We start from the raw sequence: 23,527 nt of genomic DNA on the forward strand, positions 1-23,527 counted from the left end.
CCGCGTTCAGCAGTCCAGGGATTAAGCACACCATCACTCACGTAACACTAGCATACAAACAAACACTATGTGGGACATATGTTTTTGAGATTACAAAGCAAGATATTAATTTAATTCTTTGGGGTTTTGTTTGTAGCATTTTAATTTAATATTTGACCTAATTCTGCCTCTGATAAATTAATGGCCAGAAAGTGTAAGTATGAGCAAAAGTAAAGGATTAAAACTGCTCATCAATGAAGGGAATACTGGTGTCCCAAATTCTTTCCCTCCCTTTGATGTCTCTGGGTACAGATCCTCACAGGACCCAGTTCTGATTGCAAGATTAGCTATCTTGCTGTTAGCTAACAACTGTTATGTTTGAAACAGGGCCATTTGAAATCAGGATTTATCTCATTCTTAGCTTAAAACCTTGGTAAATAGAACACCTAGCAATTCATACAGAGGAACAGTCCAAATCAACAAGTTCAAGGTGAAGAGCAGGAGCTTTAGAGGATTTGAGGAAATGTTTTCCACCCAAAGAGTAGTGGGGGTCTTGAATGCTCTGCCTGGGAGGGTCAGTGAGGTAGGTAACCTTACAACCTTTAAAAAGTAATTGGATGAACACTGGAAATGTCATTCAAGGCTTTGGGCCAAGAGCAGGAAATTGGAAGTGTAAATAGGTAAGAGCATAGTCAGTGGGCCGAAGGGCCTCTTCTGTGCTGATGACCATATCTCTATGACTAACATAATCCATTAGCATTCTAAACCATCCCGTTGCCTGCACGTTGAGCTTCGCTGGTGGTTTACAATATCATGTGGACACAGCTTTGCTGCAAGTTGATAACTCAGGAGCATTTCATGCTTCGGTTGGCAATTCTGTACATTAGCAATAAACAGGAAAGTGATCAGAGGGCAGAGGAATACATGGATCAGATCCCAGTTTTGCTGATATCACCGATAAGTTGGCCAGAGCTGATTCGCATGTTTCCAGGCTGAGGCGCAATGGTACGGACAGAAAGGAAAGAAAGCAGGATTGTCGAAAACAGGTCAGGGTAGCTTATTCTACCGCACGATCAGAAAGCTCAAATTCTGTGCTAGATGTTTAGCTGGTGATCTTTTCAGTATAGCTGTTTACAAAAGTTTAAACACAATAATATTTCTACAGAGGTTCCTACATCAAAAGGGGTTGGCTAGCTTAGTTGGTTGGTCAGCGATGCAGAGAGGCTCGAACAGCGTGGATTCGATTCCAACACTGCATGACATCATCATGAAGGTACTACCTTCTCAATCTTGTCGCTCACCTGTGGCACAGCAACCCTCAGATTAAACTCACCATCAGTCATCCCTCTTCCTAATGAGAAAGCAGCCCTATGCTCTGCTGGGAATATGGCGACTTTCCATTTACCCTATATGGAAATGTAATGTTTCAGAGAGAATGTGGCCTGCTGTGTTTCTACTCTATTGATAAGAGGGTGAATTGTTTTTGTGGTTCACCAATATTGATAGGGATTCAGGAAAAAATTCTTTACCCAGACAATCACATTGATACAGTTGAGGGGAATATCACTGAGAGAAGGTAGGTTATTGCTCACGGGAGAATGGAATACAGGATCATGTGAAAGAGAGTTAACTGAGAGAGAGTCAGAGGAGACTCACATGATGCATAAACATCAGCTCAGACTTGTTGGGCTGAATGGCCCATCACGGTACTGGGAATTCTATAAATGTTTACCTCACTGCAGGCGTTGACATCAAACAAACCAAGACCAAGTTACCCAACTGCAATGAGACAAACCAGGCAGTCCGACTTGGCAACAGGGTACAAATGGAGAGTGCACCAAGGCAGCAGTTCTATTTCGACACACTTTACATCCAGTTTTGAAGTACCCAATGTTGTGCTACATTTTGGACACCATTATACAGTGAGACCTTGCTGTCCTGCAACAGGATTAAGGCTGGTCCCAACCCATCTCCCATCTAACCACTGCAGCCAAACAACTGAGAAACTTATGTCCTGTCAATCTGAAAGTGAAAGGTCAGTGTATTCATCAACAGGACCGAGTACCTTGGCCAAGGTGGTGGCATTCTCGTAGTTTCACTGGATGAGTAATCCTGACCCAAGGTAATGTTCTAGGGACATGGTTTCAAATCCCATCCTGACAAAAGGAATTAAATGAAAATCTGGAATTAAAAAATCTAGCTTAATGATTACACAGGTTGACCTTGGCTCTGAGGCTTCCCAACCCAAAAGCATGCCTGCTGGCCTCCGCACCCTTATTGGTTGCCACTAAAAACCCATTTGGTTGACTACAGTCCTTTAGGGGAGGAAATCTGCAATGTGACTGACTCTTAGCCACCTTCTGTGCAGTTAGGTTTGGGCAATAAATCCAGGCTTTATTACCATGTTAGCAATAGGTCTCTGGTTCATGCATCCAGGCCACTGCAATAGCGTCCAGTAACATAACCACTTTGCTACTGTAGCTCCATGACTGTCAGTCTAGCATTGCATGCAGACATTGAGAAGCAGATCCTATCCAAACACAGTAGTTACTAGGTAAATCTCTAGCTAATGTTAAGACTGCCTTACATTGCAGTTGCTCATGTTTGAGTCTCCATCCTGGACCAGTTAGATAGACAGATGGTGGTGGACAGAAAAACCTAAATGGGATTTCAAAGAAAAATCTTTTGTTAGTCACATGAATGGATTGATGTTGGTTGCTGGTATCAGTTGCATAAACTTTTCTCCCACACACACACACACACACACTAGTTCCCACAGGAAGGCTCTGTTTCCTGTCAACATTAGCTCTAAGAACGTCTCTCTTTAATATGCGATTAAGGGAAATCCCCATCAAACCAAAAGCGATAGGAGAAAGATTAAACCAATTTACCCTTCCAGCCTGCCCCACCAGATCATGGACAGTGCAAAGCAACTTTGCACCACCTGTTTCTTTGTGCCCAACATACACTTGACTTCTTTGTCATATAATTTTTTTTCTAATTTAGTATTCATTCACAGGAGGTGGATCAGTAATTACGACCCACCTACCGCTAATTGCCCAGAGAGCAGTGAATATTGAAACACATAGTTGTGGGTCTAGAGTCACATATGATCCAGGCAGGATTCTTTTCCTGAAGGATGTTTGTGAACCAGATGTGATTTTACAATCAACTGGTCACCATCAGATTAGCTTTTTAATTCCAGGCTTCTGTTAAATTCAACTTTCACCATCTATCAGGGTGAGATTTGAGCCCGGGTCCTCAGGACATTAGCCCAGAGTTCCGGTTTACTACTCCAGTGGCGTTAGCATTACTCAGCCTCCACTGCTCTCTATGGATAGAGAATTTTAGACACCAACAGCCTTTCGCAATAGAAAAACATTCCTCCTCATCTATATCAAATGAGGGAGATTCATTATCTTTAATCTGCGGTCCCTTATTCTAGATTACCCCAAGAGGGGCACATCGCTTCAGCGTCAACCCCATGAAGCCCTGCCCTTCTCCCCAGCAAAATCCTCAATGTTTCAATAAGTTTACGCCTCATTCTTCTAAACTCCACCCTGTTCGATCTTTCCCAAGCAATCATTTCATCCCACTAGGCATTCACAAATTATTCTGTAAGCCATTGCAGTGATGGCTTCACCTGTGGAATTGAAGACACAGAAAGTGCGCGTCTCAGGGAGCTGCGATGTAAGAGCATAAACGAAATGCTTCCCTAGAAAGTTAAAATAATACACATATAATTGGCTATGGTTTTAGGTCTAAGGCCATGCTGTCTTACCTCTTTTCATTCCCATATGATTTCTGAGCAACCTTCGCATGCAGGATCAGCACCGTCTGGTCAGGGCGTTGTCGGAGATATTGGCGGAAAGTGTCACGAGTCACAGCAGGCTGGTCAGAGCCAGACCTACAGAGGGACGGAGTGATGTTTTAAAGATGGTGTTTGATGCCACAGAACTCTGTGCTCACTATTTGCAAATGGCAGTGATATCTAATCATTGTTTTGCTGGAGCCCCAGCCTTGGGGATGTTGCAACAAGCTGGCTGAATGCAGATCAGACATCAAGCAGGAAAGGAGGAAGGAGATCTATTCACCCAGCAGCCCCAGACCGTTTGAAGAGCCTTTCTTTCACCCACTGTGGGTTAACACTACCATTCTCTGAAGGTTAGTTCCAACATTTTCTCTAACAACAAGAGGAGGAAATGAACAACTGTACAGTGCAATCATCCAACAAAGTCCCAAAAGGATCAAACAGCAGGGTTAAATGGAGTACAGACACAGAGCAGAATGGGCCCAGGAGGCAGTCATTGGCGGCAGTTCCAATGCAGTCATCTTTGTAAAGTTAACTATGATGCGTGCTCCAACTCCGCCAGCACTGTAAAATCCCGCACTGCAAAAGGAACAGAGTCTCATTGTAACTGCCCACGCCCCACCTTTCTTCACCCTTGCAGTTAGAAAATAGTCAGAGAAGGCAGCCCTGACTTTTTTGTGCATACCCATTTCTTTTAAAGTTTTGTGAGTAACCTCAATGTAAAGCCAGGGTTAAACCGTCATGTGTGGTTTGTTTTGATATAACCAGGGATTAGAATAATTACCCATGAGACAGCAACGTTCACTGCTCTTGGGGCTATTTGAATTGCTGTGAAATAAAGGGCAAGAGATGCATCTGAGCTCTCGTAAAGAAAATCTTTCAGAATAAAGAAGTGTTTCAGTACCAAGAGACTAGCTCCATCTGTCTGTTCTCAGTTGGGTGTCGCTGGCTGTCAGTTTGATGAAAGCAAGATCAAGCCTGGTAACAGCAATCCATTTGATAACGTGAGTATGACGCCATTCTTGACATTAATTCAACAAGTGTACTATCAATGGACAAGACCATATAGTTATTTCCTCCTAATTACGAGCTTGAACCATTCTAAACTGATTATTTTGTTAAAATACTATCATATCATCATAGAATGATACCATACATGATACAGTACAACACATTATGACAGGGCCAGCTCAACCAAAGAACTGTCCAATTAGTTTCACTCGCTTACTCTTTCCCCTTATCCATGCAAATGTGTTTTTCCTTTTTAAGTATTCAGAAGTTTAGAAGTTACAATTGGAACTGTTTCCAACAGCACAGATCAGATTATAAGAACTCACTGTATATGGACTGTGATTGCGAGGCCTGTACACTGCAGAATTAAAATGAAGGTCTTACGAACAGGCAGTTGAGAGATTTATGGATCATTGGATTTGGAAAACTGTTTGTTTTGCTTAACTTACAGTATGCCATTTATTTCATACACAGTGGTTCCAAGGCTGTCTGTAACTCACCATCGTTCATAAATGCTGTAAGCTGCTAAGCTTATTAATTGAGTCAGTGTTAATGGATTCTTCAACAATGGGACAAAGATTCCATTTTAGCCTGGAGTCTGATCCTGATTCACACACAGCTCTTTCACTTACCGGAGATTGTGACAGACAATGAGAATTGAGGATGATTAGGAATAACTAGGAAAACCAGCAGCAGGAATAGATAGTGATGTACTATCCTCTTATTTATTCCTTAGATGTGGACAACTTTGGGGAAAGCTGTGTTCATTGTCATTGCTGCTTAAGGTGCAACTTACTCCTAATAAACTTTGAAAAAGACTTGCATTTTTATATTGCCTTCTATGTCCCAATGCATTTCATGGTAAATGACATGCTTCACAATTGTAATGTAAGAAATGATCAGCCAATTTGTGCACAGAAATATGTTAGTGAGAAGTTTTTACGCTATTGATTGAGGGAGTCCAGGGAGAATTTGCCTGCTTGTAAGATCATAAGACACAGGAACAGAAGCAGGCCATTCAGCCCATTGTGTCTGCTCGGCCATTCAGTAAGATCATAGCTGACCTGATAATCCTCAATTCGGCTTTCCTGTTTTATTCCCATAACTCTTGATTCACTTACTAGTTAAAAATCTGTCCATCTTGGCCTTGAATATATTTAATGACCCAACCTTTACAGTTCTCTGCGGTAAAGAATTCCACAGATTCACTACTCTCAGAAAAAAATTCCTCTGCACCTTCATCTAAAACATGCACCCCGCTACTCTGAGATTGTGCTGTCTGATCCTATACTTTCCCCCAGGGGAAACAAACTGTTTAAATTCTATAAGAATCCTATATGTTTCAGTAAAGACACCTTTCATTCTGCTAAATTGTAAATTAATCTCTGAAAATAATGGCATGAGCTCATCAATGTTCAGCTGAAAGGACAGTCAGAGCCCCTGTTTAATACCTGATGTGGAGGATGACAGCTTTGGCAGTTCAACACTGGCCCGGTTCTGCAGTGGATTTTTATACCTGAGTCACTGAAGTGCAATCTGAACCTGAAACCTTCTGGAAGAGCCAAAAGTGTAACCAACTGCTGAAAATATCATTAGTGCTCACTGGGATTGAGACTGGGCGGCAACAGAGTTGGGAATTCCAGCAGGAATAGAATAATGATTGGATCAGGATCGAGTTGAGGGGTGGCAGTAAATTGTGATTAGGATTTATCATTGATCCTGATGGGAGGAGTTCATTGGTAATCAGGCCTCACTATTCAACAGCCTGTCACAAATGCATAAGTGATCATTTAAATCACTAAGATGGTTAATTTGCCTAATGTTGACCAGACACAACGTTTTCATCAACACAGATAAGTGTTATAAACAAACTTATCCTTTGTCATGAATTATTAAGTACAACTATGAAAATTTAAACTATATCCCCTTTAAATCCAAACACACATATATTCATTACAAACAGGATAGATGAGGTAGACAGGATAATAAAATGTGAGGCTGGATGAACACAGCAGGCCAAGCAGCATCTCAGGAGCACAAAAGCTGACGTTTCGGGCCTAGACCCTTCATCAGAGAGGGGGATGGGGGGAGGGAACTGGAATAAATAGGGAGAGAGGGGGAGGCGGACCGAAGATGGAGAGTAAAGAAGATAGGTGGAGAGGGTGTAGGTGGGGAGGTAGGGAGGGGATAGGTCAGTCCAGGGAAGACGGACAGGTCAAGGAGGTGGGATGAGGTTAGTAGGTAGCTGGGGGTGCGGCTTGGGGTGGGAGGAAGGGATGGGTGAGAGGAAGAACCGGTTCGGGAGGCAGAGACAGGTTGGACTGGTTTTGGGATGCAGTGGGTGGGGGGGAAGAGCTGGGCTGGTTGTGTGGTGCAGTGGGGGGAGGGGATGAACTGGGCTGGTTGAGGGATGCAGTGGGGGAAGGGGAGATTTTGAAACTGGTGAAGTCCACATTGATACCATATGGCTGCAGGGTTCCCAGGCGGAATATGAGTTGCTGTTCCTGCAACCCAGGCGGAATATGAGTTGCTGTTCCTGCAACTTCCTACAGACTAAGGGGGTGGCCATGGGCACCCGCATGGGCCCCAGCTATGCCTGCCTCTTTGTAGGTTACGTGGAACAGTCCATCTTCCGCACCTACACAGGCCCCAAACCCCACCTCTTCCTCCGGTACATTGATGACTGTATCGGCGCCGCCTCTTGCTCCCCAGAGGAGCTCGAACAGTTCATCCACTTCACCAACACCTTCCACCCCAACCTTCAGTTCACCTGGGCCATCTCCAGCACATCCCTCACCTTCCTGGACCTCTCAGTCTCCATCTCAGGCAATCAGCTTGTAACTGATGTCCATTACAAGCCCACCGACTCCCACAGCTACCTAGAATACACCTCCTCCCACCCACCCTCCTGCAAAAATTCCATCCCCTATTCCCAATTCCTCCGCCTCCGCCGCATCTGCTCCCACGATAAGACATTCCACTCCCGCACATCCCAGATGTCCAAGTTCTTTAAGGACCGCAACTTCCCCCCCACGGTGATTGAGAACGCCCTTGACCGCGTCTCCCGCATTTCCCGCGACACATCCCTCACACCCCGCCCCCGCCACAACCGCCCCAAGAGGATCCCCCTCATTCTCACACACCACCCTACCAACCTCCGGATACAACGCATTATCCTCCGACACTTCCGCCATTTACAATCCGACCCCACCACCCAAGACATTTTTCCATCCCCACCCCTGTCTGCTTTCCGGAGAGACCACTCTCTCCGTGACTCCCTTGTTCGCTCCACACTGCCCTCCAACCCCACCACACCCGGCACCTTCCCCTGCAACCGCAGGAAATGCTACACTTGTCCCCACACCTCCTCCCTCACCCCCATCCCAGGCCCCAAGATGACATTCCACATTAAGCAGAGGTTCACCTGCACATCTGCCAATGTGGTATACTGCATCCACTGTACCCGGTGCGGCTTTCTCTACATTGGGGAAACCAAGCGGAGGCTTGGGGACCGCTTTGCAGAACACCTCCGCTCAGTTCGCAACAAACAACTGCACCTCCCAGTCGCAAACCATTTCCACTCCCCCTCCCATTCTCTTGATGACATGTCCATCATGGGCCTCCTGCACTGCCACAATGATGCCACCCGAAGGTTGCAGGAACAGCAACTCATATTCCGCCTGGGAACCCTGCAGCCATATGGTATCAATGTGGACTTCACCAGTTTCAAAATCTCCCCTTCCCCCACTGCATCCCTCAACCAGCCCAGTTCATCCCCTCCCCCCACTGCACCACACAACCAGCCCAGCTCTTCCCCCCCACCCACTGCATCCCAAAACCAGTCCAACCTGTCTCTGCCTCCCGAACCGGTTCTTCCTCTCACCCATCCCTTCCTCCCACCCCAAGCCGCACCCCCAGCTACCTACTAACCTCATCCCACCTCCTTGACCTGTCCGTCTTCCCTGGACTGACCTATCCCCTCCCTACCTCCCCACCTACACCCTCTCCACCTATCTTCTTTACTCTCCATCTTCGGTCCGCCTCCCCCTCTCTCCCTATTTATTCCAGTTCCCTCACCCCATCCCCCTCTCTGATGAAGGGTCTAGGCCCGAAACGTCAGCTTTTGTGCTCCTGAGATGCTGCTTGGCCTGCTGTGTTCATCCAGCCTCACATTTTATTATCTTGGAATCTCCAGCATCTGCAGTTCCCATTATCTCTTAGATGAGGTAGACAGTTCCTCATGGGTAGAAAACATAAGGCAAAAGGACCAAATTCTGTGAATCAAGAGACCGAATCACAGATGTGGCATGAGGTGACTTTCTCAGTTTGTTTTGATGATTATATAACTTTGTTAGCAACCACAGAACATTCTCAATTCAGTAACCAGTCAGTTGGACCTAGGTCTTTGCTTGAATTGGATATCTTTCACTTCAGACACATTGAGGGCAGATTTTCTTCCACTCACAGAGGGAGGGAGATAGGGACCTGCCTTGGCTTCTCGCTTTTGGAGGTCAGAGTGCAGCTACCTTCTCAGATCTGTGATAGACTGCAACTTAAAACCAATCCAAAGTTTTGCCCAGCAGCTTTTTAAGCCAAAGGTACTTGGAGCCAGGAAGATTCACATCCAGCTTCTCCAAGAATTACAAAACCTCCCAGTTGTGAAAAACACCAACATAACTGATACATTCTTTGAAACACAGCAGAGTCCAAATTTTCATTTTTTCCCTATTTATATTTTTGGGGAATACGAAATGAGAAAAACAGATGTTGTCTTTACAGAATGGGCAGAGGGAAAGAATGGTGTGGAATTGGACTGGGAAGAAACAGTAATCAGCATGGGTTTCTTATTCCATACAAGGATGGAAGCAGAGCTGATTCCAACCATAGGAACCTGACTGACCTTCAGCAACTGAAATGCTATCATCTGTAAGTCAGCAATATGGGACAGCACGGTGGCTCAGTAATTAGCACTGCTGCCTTACGTAGCCAGGGACTTGTGTTCAATTCCATCCTTGGGTGACTCTCCATGTGGAGTTTGCATATTCCCTTGTGCCTGTGTGGGTTTCCTCCTACAGTCCGAAGTTTAGGTGGATTGGCCATGTTAAAATGTCCATAGTGTCCAAGGATGTGTGGGTTAGCCATGTGGAATGTAGGCTTACAGCATAAGGTAGGTGGTGGGATGCTCTTTGGAGGCCTGCTGTGGATTCAATGGGCCAAAAGGCCTGATTTCATGCTGTAGGGACTCTGTGATTAATGAAAACACATGGAAGGGATAGATGCAGGCATTCAGTGGTGAGTCACTAAATTAATACAAAGACTGTCTCTTTATAAATATGATGTTAACATATAGGCTGGAATTAATAGCTTAGACAGGGTTCATGTTGACTGCCTCAATACCAAAGGACAGAAACCCAGTAAATGTGGGTTTTATGTCTGTACAGTGGGCGCCAGATTATTTGAAACTGCTTAAGAATTATTTATACATCGTCCCAGATTTCAAAAGCGTAGCAGTGTTATCACTATGAGTCATTCCTGAAATAAGCTGTATTTGGGGTTTCAGATGATTTAGTTTGTTATATGATCTCAATCAGAGGAGGTGACTCTCTACTTCAGCATTGGGGTCTGAAGCACTGATCATAAGATAGTCTCAAGTATAGCAGCTGAATGTTGACAGCATATGTGGGAATGTACAACTCGCTGTCTGTGCCAATGTCTCTTGTCTCTGTTTTGTTGATAGTATGATGGGCTTACAACTCTCCAAGAACACTGTGTTCATTCAATACTGACTTTTCAAGCAGTCCCCAGTTCCCTTCATTGCTCCAGTTACACCTGCACGGTCAGCTCTATGCCCTGGGCCTCGCTCTCCTCCTTTAGGATCCTGCATTAAACTTTTGTCACTAATACTAAGCTTTAAGTCAGTCTCCTTTAAGATTTCCTTCTGTGGTTCAAAAATGACATTTTTGAATCATGTGAAATCCCTTGGGACATGTTCTACGATAAAAGATGTTCTATGAAGGCAGTGTTGTTTATAGAACATAGAACAGTACAGCACAGAACAGGCCCTTCAGCCCACAATGTTGTGCCGACCATTGATCCTCATGTATGCACCCTCAAATTTCTGTGACCATATGCATGTCCAGCAGTCTCTTAAATGACTCCAATGACCTTGCTTCCACAACTGCTGCTGGCAACGCATTCCATGCTCTCACAACTCTCTGCGTAAAGAACCTGCCTCTGACATCCCCTCTATACTTTCCACCAACCAGCTTAAAACTATGACCCCTCGTGTTAGCCATTTCTGCCCTGGGAAATAGTCTCTGGCTATCAACTCTATCTATGCCTCTCATTATCTTGTATACCTCAATTAGGTCCCCTCTCCTCCTCCTTTTCTCCAATGAAAAGAGACTGAGCTCAGTCAACCTCTCTTCATAAGAGAGTCCAGTCCAGGCAGCATCCTGGTAAACCTCCTCTGAACCCTCTCCAAAGCATCCACATCTTTCCTATAATAGGGCACCCAGAACTGGACGCAGTATTCCAAGTGCGGTCTAACCAAAGTTTTATAGAGCTGCAACAAGATCTCACGACTCTTAAACTCAATCCCCCTGTTAATGAAAGCCAAAACACCATATGCTTTCTTAACAACCCTGTCCACTTGGGTGGCCATTTTAAGGGATCTATGTATCTGCACACCAAGATCCCTCTGTTCCTCCACGCTGCCAAGAATCCTATCCTTAATCCTGTACTCAGCTTTCAAATTCGACCTTCCAAAATGCATCACCTCGCATTTATCCAGGTTGAACTCCATCTGCCACCGCTCAGCCCATCTCTGCATCCTGTCAATGTCCTGCTGCAGCCTACAACAGCCCTCTACACTGTCAACGACACCTCCGACCTTTGTGTCGTCTGCAAACTTGCTGACCCATCCTTCAATTCCCTCGTCCAAGTCGTTAATAAAAATTACAAACAGTAGAGGCCCAAGGACAGAGCCCTGTGGAACTCCACTCACCACTGACTTCCAGGCAGAATATTTTCCTTCTACTACCACTCGCTGTCTTCTGTTGGCCAGCCAATTCTGTATCCAAGCAGCTAAGTTCCCCTGTATCCCATTCCTCCTGACCTTCTGAATGAGCCTACCATGGGGAACCTTATCAAATGCCTTACTGAAGTCCATATACACCACATCCACAGCTCGACCCTCATCAACGTTTCTAGTCACATCCTCAAAAAACTCGATAAGGTTTGTAAGGCATGACCTACCCCTCACAAAGCCGTGTTGACTGTATTTGATCAAGCCATGCTCTTCCAGATGGTCATAAATCTTATCCCTCAGAATCCTTTCTAACACCTTGCAGACGACAGACGTGAGACTTACCGGTCTATAATTGCCGGGGATTTCCCTGTTTCCTTTCTTGAAGAGAGGAATTACATTTGCCTCTCTCCAGTCCTCAGGTACGACTCCAGTGGAGAGCGAGGATGCAAAGATCTTCGCAAGTGGCGAAGCAATTGCATTTCTCGCTTCCCAAAGCAGCCGAGGACAAATCTGATCCGGGCCTGGCGACTTGTCAATCTTAATGTTTGACAAAATTTTCAGCACATCAGCTTCGTCTATCTCTATCCATTCCAGCATGCACACCTGCTCTTCAAAGGTTTCATTCACTACAAAGTTGGTTTCTTTCGTAAAGACAGAAGCAAAAAACTCATTTAGGGCTTCCCCTACCTCCTCAGGCTCCACACACAAGTTCCCTATGCTATCCCTGATCGGCCCTACTCATTCTTTGACCATTCTCTTATTCCTCACATAAGTGTAAAATGCCTTTGTGTTTTCCCGGATTCCTTCTGCCAAGCCTTTCTCGTGCCCCCTCCTCTATATCAGAACTTTATTGCTCCTGTTTATCTCCAGGCTGCACTGTGCAAACCCAATTGTCTCCCACCTCCATTCCCCAGTGTGTAATATCTCACGATCTTAAAGATCCCAAAAGGGCAAAGTTCTTTAATTAGGAACACAGAATTACGCAGAACGGTGCAGGCCAGAGTTACTAATCAGTTATGCAATAAGCCTCATTATCTCATCATCCTTCCATCAGCCCACAGGTTCTTAAAAATTGCACACGTACTGCCACCATCTAATGCTATTTCCATTCAACTTTGTTAATAGTCTGCACTTTTTATCAGAGCACCCTATGAATAAACGGATTTGATGCACCACAGATTTTCCCAGGTTCTGATGAACGGCCCTGTCTCCCTCAACCCCACCACCCAATCCACAAACACAAAAAATGCAAAACACCTCACTGTTATCTTCTGGTCCATTTTCAGTTTTGTTACTTGTTTAATGCGTGTGATCCTGCCTAGGCTGCAATTATTGCCTTGTCATCAGAGATGGCTTTTACCCAACATGAGCTCAGAGAAGGGCGAAGCAGTTGTTTCAGTCCCAAACACAAACCCTTATTGAACATGGAGTTGAACTTCAAACCGTACCACAATACCTCCCCACTTTATCTTTCTACATCTCCACCAATCACCTTCTCAATTAAAAGTAGCAGCGTAACAATCCAGAACCCCAGGTTCATGGGACACAGGTTCAAATCCCGCCACAGCAGATAGTGATATTTGAAATGAATTCAACAAAAATATAGAATGAAAAGCGAGATCTAATGGTGACCATGTAACTGTTTCAATAAAAAAAATTGGTTCACTGATGTCTTTTACGGAAGGAAATCTGCTGTCCTTACATTGTCTGGACTACATATAATTCCAGACCACAGAAATATGATTGACTTTTCATCTTTCTTTAGACAATTCGGGATGGACAATAAATTATACAATGGCTACATGAACAAATTTTTAAAAAACTAACTCAAGGATGGCAGACCTGACACTCCTTATAAAAACCAAAAGAACTGTGGATACTGTAAATCAGGGACAAAAACAAAGTTGCTGGAAAAGCTCAGCAGGTTTGGCAGCATCTGTGGAGGAGAAAACAGAATTAACGTTTCAGGTCCAGTGACTCATCCTCTGTTCTGAGGAAGGGTCACCAGACCCAAAACCTTAACTGTTTTCTCCTCCACAGATGTTGCCAGACCTGCTGTGCTTTTCCAGCAACTTTGTTTTCGTTCAAGTTGATGCTGGTTACTTTCAGCTGCCCCAAGAATCTATGGAGCATTACAAACAATAGAATAAATATTGTTTCTACTAGCTAGATAGCCAGAGATTGAAGGGCATGGACAAATTGACAACACAAAGCCAGAGTTGAAATTAAGAATTCTTCCTCATACAGTGAGTTATTATATTTAATGGAAGAAAATTCAATAGTAACTTTGAACAGGCAATTGGATAAATACTTAAATATGACAAAAATGTACTCTTGTGGGGAAAGACCAAGGGAAATGAAACTAATCAGGTAGCTCTTTCAAAAGGGCCAGCAAAAATGCAGTCGGCTGAATGGTCTCTTTTTTGCATTAAGGTAGTTTAGTATTCAGATTAACAGATTGGCGTTCTTATCGCAGACAGTAATATCAGTAAAATGATATTTATTCAATTTATGCTCATGATTTATCAGAGACCAGCAATTCCTCAACCATTCTGTGTTTCACATACAACAACCAAATATCTTTTATCACCCTTTTTATTGACATATTATAACGATCTAAGTACATGTGAGGCTATATTAAAAAAAACCTTCATTTGAATTCCAACTTAGATTTACATTAGAAGCTGTTTCAAAGTGCTTTGTATATTTAATAAATGTCAGGGACAGCTCATTACCTCAAGTGAATTAATGCAGATTTAATCTGTTGAGCAACCTTAAAAAGTAATTTAAATGGATAAAGATATATACCTTCAGGCATTTTACAAACCATCAATTCATATTTCATGGTCATGATTGACTTTTGCCTCTGCACTTGCCAATGCATATTTTCATAATGAGTAAAGAGAGCGGGTGGAAAGTCAGAGACTAGCAAGCTCAAATGGAAAATCCATCCTTTCAGTTTCCTGATCTGCATAGTAGGATCCAAATCATGGTGACAGTTCAGACATCACATTGTCCAACCAATCCTTCCAAATTCATATCCCCATTGAACAATTTCAAGCAACACATTGGGGAGATCTGTCTTGAACATCAAAGACCAATAATTGCACTACACAAATAAAAGTCAGGAGTGTGATGGAATACTCCCCACTCGCCTGGATGAGTGCAGCTCCAACAACACTCAAGAGGTTTGGCATCATCCAGGACAAAGCAGCCCGCTTAACTGGCACATCTGTAAGCATTCACTTCCTCTACCATTGACGCTCAGTTGCAGCCCTGTATGCCAGCTTCAAGATGTACAACAGAAATTCACCAAAGCCCTTAGGCAGCACCTTCCAAACTCACAACCACTACCATCCCAAAGGACAAGGGCAGCTGATACATGGGAACACCACCCCTTGCAAGTTCCCCTCCGAGCCACTCAGCATCCTGACTTGGAAAGATATCGCTGTTCTTTCACGGCAGTCACTGGGACAAAATCCTGCAACTCCTGCCCTGGTGGCATTCTGAGTCCACCTACACCAACAGCAGTTCAAAAAGGAAGTTCACCACCATCTTCTCAAGGACAAATCATGTTGAACAATAAGTGCTAAACCAGCCAACAATGCCCAAATTTTATGAATAAATAAAACAAAAATAATTAATTCTTAGAATTTGGATAACTTCAAATAAAACAGCATTTAAGAAAGCACATCCCTCGTTATCCTCAGAGTATTAAGGGTAAACTATACAGCAAGGGCCTAGAATCCCACATAATCTAATTAAGTATGAAGCAGCCTGTCTCTTTCCCAATAATGAATGGATGGGTTCTGAGAACAAAGTGGCAGCTTTTCATCATCATTTACTGGTACCAAGCCAGCAATGATAGAATGGAACATCACTGCAGGCCATGGTGGAAGGGTATTTGTCAGTCTCCTACGTTAACACCAGTCCTCTACCAGTCAACTTCTGGTGTCTTGTGCTCACACTCACAATTAAAGCAGATCAAAAACGGAAAAGAACACAGGCCACTTAGCATCTGAAAGACAAACTTTCACTTCAACAGGAGAAAATCATCTAAAAGACTGAGCTATCTTTCTTTTACGCCAAATATTCACTATCCCCAGAGACAGGATTCCAGCTAAGAGTGATTCTCCAAGTTGAAGGTAATGGTTGCAGATGGAGGGGTTGGGGAAGATAGCCATGAGTGACAGGAAGTCTATATGGGTGGGAGGGTGAGGTGTTAGCGTGTTCAGAGTTCTGGACTAGTGTTCCCAGCTAGTTGTGCTCCCAGGACCCCGAACAAGGCTTTGGTTCTGTGCTCACTATCTGCTCATAATTTTGTAAACAGTGAGGGAACATCCTAACATATTCATAAACAGCTATAACAGTCTTCCTATCTTACTCACAGTACTGCTCTCACACATAGCACTGGGGAGTTTCCCCACTGTGTGTGTGTTTCTGAGCTTACTTTTCACAAGTGTTAATTTGATTCCTTCATAACGAAAGAAATATTAAGCAACTGCAAAATAACTTTTACTTTGTTAACACCAAGATTGGGCAAAGAATAATAAATCTTCAAATGTTTTTGATATAAATTTTCTAAAAGCAGAAAAGTATTCCATAAATTCTTTAAAAATTAATTCACAGGGTCCTGGAACACTTGCAGTGATGTCCTGGTACTGAGACGATTGACCTCCAACAACCACAAGCATCTTCCTTTGTGCCAGGTAGCAGTACAACCAACAGAAAGCTTTCCCCCTGATTTCTATTGGCTTTCACTTTGCAAGCACCCCCTGAAGCCACACTCTGTTAACAGCTACCTTGATGTTGATGGCAGTCACTCTCAACTCACGTCAGCTCTTTTGCACGTTTTTTAGTTAAGACCGTGAGGTGGCCTGAGGACAAATAATCCTGGCAGAACCCAAACAGTGCAAATTATTACAGAACTGCAGATCTAAAACAGAAATTGCTGGAAAAACTCATCAGGTCTGGCAGCATCTGTGGGAAGTAAGCAGACATTTTGACCAACACCTGTGCAATTTCTGTTTTTGTCTGTGAGCAGATTATTGCTGTGTAAATGTCACTTCATCCCAATCTCAGCAAGACCTTCCATCACTGACCATTGAGAGTAAGCTGAGAGAGCAGTAATTGGCCAGGTTAGTTTCATCCTGCCTTTTTTTGTGAACAGAACATATCTGTAAGTCATCATAGAATCCCTACAGTGTGGATACAGGCCCTTCAGCCCAACAAGTCCACACCAACCCTCAGAGCATCCCATCTGACCCATGTCTCTATAACCCACTCAATCTACACATCCCTGAACAGTATGGGCAATTTAGCACGGACAATCCACCTAGCGTGTACATCTTTAGACTGTGGGAAGAAACCAGAGCACCCGGAGGAAACCCACGCAGGCACGGGGAGAATGTGCAAACTCCACACAGACAGCCGGGTCCCCATACCTCAGGTGAGGGGAGAAGTTAAAAGGAGTGTTCTTCATTGTAACCTCAGGCAGCCCTAGAAGTGAAGCTACCTCACTGTGTCACAAGACCCGCTAACTGAACTGACCAAACCCATGTTGTAGTTGTACTGGAACAGCTTGCCTACGGGCAGGGTGAGTTCTGGAAGACAAGTCTTCGTAACTAAGGCTGAATTGTTGCCTGGGTCTTTGGCTTTTACAGTATCCAATTATCCATACTCCTTCCAAACTTCTATAACATATACAGATGTGGAGTGGAGCTTAAACGGTTAATTCTGCTCTGAAAAGTCGAGTTTTAAATTTAAGTGGGCAACAAAAAAATAGTTGTTAGTTTTTCCCAAATCGGCAATAAATGGACCCCATTGACAGAACCACAATTCTCTGAGGAATTCCCTTGACCAATAATGTGTTACAGAAAATCTATCTATTTTGTTTCAGCATCAGTTTTACAGTTCCAAAATAATTCCTGCCAATAAATTTTCAGCTCTGCAGCCAGCTTTCTGTGTCACTGATTCTCTGCGAGAAATCCTAGACAGTGTCTAACTTTCGCCGAGTGAGTTTTTCAATGGGACATTCATCCAAACTCCCCTGAACCCTGACCCTTTAGAGCATTCCGGAAGGAGGGGCTTACTTACCCCTGGCTGAGGCAATGTATTAAAAATCTGCCCAACATTCCTACCCTTCTACTCTGGGACAAGAACCCCTCCTGCAGATTTACTTCAGTGGTTCAGGCAGAAAGAAGGGAGTTTTATCACTTGTACTCTTCCTTAAATTTTGCATTTCATGCCCATTCATTCATTGGAATCCCAGAGGTCACTAACTGGAGGATATCTCTGGGATTGTGTGTCTGTGTTTTATTTTAATTGACGAAAGCACTCGTGGTCTGTTATTTTTAAAATATATATATATAGTTTATTTTTAAATTGTTATCTTACCTTTGCCATAAGTCTGCCCGGAAGAAGTTTCTATCGCCCTCCGTCTCTCCCAGCGGTTCGATTGGGATCGTGTGCCGCCTTTCAGCGTTCCCTGCCCGGATCAGGTGAGTGTGTGCTCCCGCTGGGTTAGGAACTGAAGCATCCAGGACCTGGGCTGATGAGAAAGGGTATGGAGAGGGAGAGAGAGTTGATTTTTGAAAAACAAAACAGTACTTCATTCTTATCCGAAGTGATTGTTCGTGGATCTGAACACAGAAACTTAATTTACAGCGCGAGAAAGAAAAATGCCACTTATTACAAATGAAGATGCCTTGAGTATGAATCGAATCTATTTGGCTTAAAGGGAAGTGATGAACACAGATTAAATTCTCGAATACGCCCCAGCTCTGGGAACTCTGTTGGAGCAGCAGCCTGTTTAGAGTGGTGCAGTTCAGGATAATGCAATTTGGTCTCAAACAGCATTCAAAATAATTGTGAATAAATTCAGAGAGGGAGAGAGAGATATGTCCAAAACTCTGCCTTCTTCCCTAAGGTCTCTGTGTTTGAAAGACAAAGGAGCTTGATGGCCACTTTTCTTTTTAAGTATTTGCTTTGTTTAAAAAAGTCTCAGTTGTTTACAATTAGGGTTTGCTTTGTAGGAATTTATAAATTAATGGACTTGCTTGCAGCCTTGCACTGGGTTGCTTATTAATGTGCATACTGCTTTCTGGGCACCTCTTAGATGTACCTGAATACATATTCTAGATGTTGGATGAGCGAATGCACAGGAACTGCAATATTCCTGGAATGTTACAGCATTTTTATAAAGGGTTTGATTGTCTGGATGAATTCTGAATTCATAGTGTCAGAAGTTTATAGTACAGGAGGTTATTCAACCCATTATGTGTGTATGAGCACCTGAAAGAGCTACCCAGCTAGTCCCACTCTCCAGTCCTCTCTCCATAGCCCTCTATATTCATCACTGTCGAATATGTTTCCAGCTGTGTTTTGAAACCTCCTATGGAATCCTCCTCCTCCACTCTCCCATACAGCACATCCCAAATTCTAACAACACTCTGAGTCAAGAAGTTTCTCCTCCTCTTGCTCCCAGCGCTCGCTGACAACTTGAAATTGTGACCCCCTAGTTACTATCGTACCAACATGTGGAAACAGAATATCTTTCTTTACCCTGTCGAAATTGTTCATAATTTTGAACACCTCAATATGTTCATCTTTTAAACTTCTCTGCTCTAAAGAGAATAAGCCCAATTTGCCTAATCTTTCCTTGTATCTAAATTCCCTCATTCCTTGTATCATTCTTATAAATCTCCTGTTCATTTTCTTCAGAGCTATAACATCTTTCATTGGATTATAGAATCCAGACAGCCTGGAAGCAGATCATTCAACCCATTGAGTCCACACTAACCTTCTTAAGAACATCCCACCCACACACTGTATCCTTGTAACCTTGCATTTTCCATGGCTAATCTACCTACTGTGGGAGGCAACCAGAACACCTGGAAGGAACCCATGCAGACAGGGGAAGAATGTGGAAACTCCACAAACAGTCACCTGGGGCTGGAATCGAACCCAGGTCCCTGGTGCTGTGAGGCAGCAGTGCTAACCGCTGAGCCATGCTGCTGCCCTATTTTTTTTCTTAAATAAAGTGCCCAGAACTGAACACACAACTCCAAATACGGTTTGACCAATTTCTTTGAGCACAAAAACTATGTGAACAATTAAAGGATTTGACAGGGTGTTTGGAGAGAAATTATTTCCTGGAGAGGGAAGAAGGGGCTAGTCTGCAACACAAATGTAACCTTCAAAGCAATGTTAAGCTATTGAAAATTGATGGGCTGAATAGCCTCCAGTGCTGCATATTCAATTCTATGTGAAGCTGTAAACTGATGGGCCCCACCAACTTCTATCACAATTAATTTTAAAAGCACCTCAGTTCGGGTATGCCGGGGGATACTTGTTTTGCTTGTGCCTTTGTCCTCAGTGCTTCCAACTTTAGATCAAGATTATAAATAAAGCAGGAAACCTTCAAGTTACAGCATTCATGTGGAAGAACCTTTGCCATAAATTTTAAATTTGTTCCAGACTTTGTTTGTGCTAACTACTTTAGATGTAATTACAAAGCTGCCATTCATCTCAAATCATTTTCAAACGGCACACTGCATTCAAACTTCAGAATTCACACACCTGTTTAAAGGGAGACTACCTGGTTTAAATTTTTGGTCAATTCAGTATCTAAGCTGTGTTTTGTCCACTTAATAACTGTTCCTTGGCAACTACTGTGTAACTGTTACTCTTCCAAGGCCACTCTGTACTCTGTACAATAATATTAAATGACAAAGTTGCCAGATCACATCATGGTATGGTGCAAATCATCTGTTCCACTGTGCCTGTCCAGTCCTGTGAAAAAGTGCTATCCCAATTGACTTGGAACTATATTGCCATTCCTTCTTGGTCTCTAAGTCAAAATCCCAGAAATCCCTCCCTAACATTGCCGTGGGTGTACCTATTCCAAATGGGCTGCAGTAGTTCAGAAAGGTGGCTCATGACCACATTCTTAGGAGAAATTAGGGAAGGGCAACAAATACTTGCCTGGCAACTCTCCGAACTCATTTGATGATTTTTAAAAGGTTAGTGCCATTTCCTTATTCTCCATGGCCTCACATTCTTGTCCCTTTCAAGTATTTTTATACAATCTTCTGTGGAAGTTCTTATTCAACTGGCTTTCACTGCCCTCTCAGGCAGCATGTTTCACTTTACAACAATTCACTGCATTTAAAAATATATAATTTTTGGTCTCAGGTTCTTTCACCAGTTACCTTTGATCTGTGTCCTCTGGTTAACAAATCCCATACTATGATAAAACGGTTCTCCTTATTAGTTCGATCTGTTTTATTTTGAACATATCTGTTAAATCTTGTTCTAATTTTCTGTGCCCTGGAGAAAACTCACACCAGTTACTCTAGTCACTTAATTTAAGTAAACACCCTATTCCTGGAACTGTTCTGTTAAATCTCCATTTACCCTTTCTAATATTTTCTCCTGCTGTACAATGAACTCAGTACTTCAGCTGAAATCTAATTCGTGATTTGTGGAAGTTGAGCATAGCTTCCTTTCTTTTGTACTCTAGTCCTCTATTAATAACAGAATAGGTTATCCAGAAATCTGGTTTCCAGCGATTAACTGCAAAGAATGTGAACCCTGAAACAAGGTTTTTTTTCCACCAATAGTGGTGTTTGTCATTATTTTTATTCTTTCATGGCTTGACCAGTATTTGGTACCCATTGAGAAAACCATTTTCTTGAACTAAGACTCTTTGCTAAAGCCATTTCAGAGGGCTGTTAATAGCCGACCACATTGCTGTGAGTCTGGAGTGACACATAGGCCAGACCGGGTCAGGATAGTAGATTTCCATCACTTAAGGACAATAGTGTTGGTGAGTTAGATGGGTTTTTACAACAATCAGTACTCATTTCATGGATACCATTTCCAAGAATGGCTTTTAATTCTAGATTAATTACATTGAAATTTCATCAGCAGCTATGATGGGACATAAACTAGTGCCTCAAAGGCATCAGCCTGGGCCTCTGACTTCCTATTCCAGTATCATTATCACTGCACCACCATCTCCCCAAGGTAGCTGATTGTATTAGGTTGTGTATTTGAAGACAGGATTCCTACCATCCTCCTCCTGTCACATCAGAGCCAGGGGTTCTCTGTTCTCCTGCACACTCCTGTAATATGTGGGATGGGAATGGGCTACAGGTCAACTCTGTACCTGCAAACTGAGAATTGCACACAGAGCAATATTTATTTGAACCTTACTGCCAGTGAAAACATCGAAAGAGAGATTTCTGATTACAAAGTGCCTCTTACAAACTCAGGATGACCCTACTTATTTTACATTCAGTGTCTACCTTATTGAAGTCAGAAATCACATGACACCAGGTTATAGTCCAACAGGTTTATTTGAAGACCCAAGCTTTCAGAGCCTCAGTCCTTCTTCAGGTGACGAGGCTCCAAAAACTTGCGTTTTCAAATAAATCTGTTGCATCATAACCTGGTGTCATGTGATTTCTAACTTTGTCTACCCCAGTCCAACACCAGCGCCTCCACATCATGCCTCATTGAAGATCGCTGTCTGTTGTTTAAAATAGGAATTCAGTTGCCAATTTATGCACAGCAAGATCTCATAAAAAGCAATGGGCTTATGAGCAGATAATCTGTTTTAGGTATGTTGATTAAGAGATCTTGTTGGGCAGAATACCGGGATGGTCTCTCCTTCCACTCTTCAAAACAGCAGCATGGGACGATTTATAGTAAAATGGACAGATGGACTTCAATTTAACATTGAATCTACAAAGCAATGCCTCTGACCTTGTAGCACTCCCTCAGTACTCACACTGGGAATATCAGCCCAGACAGTGACTCAAGAGGCAGGAAAGAAAGCCTGTTCCTACAAATTGGTGTGAAATATAATAAATTATTTTGTTTTTAAAACAATAAAAGAGACAGCAAAGCAAAAAAAAAGAAAGATCACTTCATGTCAATATTTGGATTCGTAGAGAGAGTCTGACATCCGAATTAGTATGTTCACTATCTACACCGATTCATTAAAAAGCCTTGGGTTATCACTGTTATTGAATGCATTGTGTCTGTTGTTGAAGGTATCCTAGATAGATAGCTCAGTGCATCCAGGTCTTACTTCTATTAGTTATGCATGGCCGATATTCATAATGATGAGATGACAATCATGGCTCCATTGGTAATGGACTTGCGTAAGTGCCAGAAGATCCCAATCCAGAGCTTGACCACAAAATTCAACACTGACAATCAAATGCCCACACCATCTGATATTCTGGCCACTATTAAATCCTGGATTAATGTAAAAATAGTGAAAATTAATTACGTAGTATGTTGCTGTCTGTGTGGGCTTGCTGTCCGGAAATTAACTGCTGTGATTCCTAGATTACAACTTTTCAAAAGCGCTCAGCTTGCAACAAAACACGGAGATGAATTGTTGTTGTGAACCATTCCAAGTCTTTCATTAACTTCCCTCTCTTTACCCCAATGTATAACATCATCAGTTACATTAGAAGTCTTGATGAATTTGTACATATTTTGTTACGTATAATGTATGCTTTATAGAATCCAAGAGTTCTAATTTGCCAAATCCAAATATCAGGATGGTCAGCCATGCTGCTTAGAGAGAATTTCACCAATGCTCGAAGCTTTCGTTGTTCATCTGTTACTTTACTGAGTCTCTTAGAATGGTGTTGGAAGCTTGAACTCTTGTGGGCGTC

The 23,527-nt window shown here is 43.1% G+C and overlaps 2 protein-coding genes across 5 annotated transcripts in view; one reads left to right on the top strand and one right to left on the bottom strand.

The window, feature by feature from the left end:
* rbpjl (recombination signal binding protein for immunoglobulin kappa J region-like) overlaps positions 1 to 23,527 on the bottom strand; it is a 75,086-nt gene that overhangs the window by 31,923 nt on the left and 19,636 nt on the right. For all 3 annotated transcript variants that reach the window (XM_048550357.2, XM_048550358.2, XM_048550356.2), the window contains exons 2-4: positions 18,228 to 18,381; positions 3,761 to 3,886; positions 2,567 to 2,637 (exon numbers count right to left, since the gene is read on the bottom strand). In XM_048550357.2, coding sequence (XP_048406314.2) covers positions 2,567 to 2,637; positions 3,761 to 3,886; positions 18,228 to 18,381 — 351 coding nt within the window. The remainder of the gene's footprint in view (positions 1 to 2,566; positions 2,638 to 3,760; positions 3,887 to 18,227; positions 18,382 to 23,527) is intronic.
* The window catches only part of matn4 (matrilin 4), a 69,534-nt gene continuing 63,993 nt past the window's right edge, over positions 17,987 to 23,527 (top strand). For both annotated transcript variants that reach the window (XM_059652730.1, XM_059652728.1), the window contains exon 1: positions 17,987 to 18,331. The gene's annotated coding sequence lies outside the window, so the exon portion shown is untranslated. The remainder of the gene's footprint in view (positions 18,332 to 23,527) is intronic.

The sequence above is a fragment of the Stegostoma tigrinum genome, chromosome 19 (assembly GCF_030684315.1).
Source record: "Stegostoma tigrinum isolate sSteTig4 chromosome 19, sSteTig4.hap1, whole genome shotgun sequence".
Classification (NCBI taxonomy): Eukaryota; Metazoa; Chordata; class Chondrichthyes; order Orectolobiformes; family Stegostomatidae; genus Stegostoma; species Stegostoma tigrinum.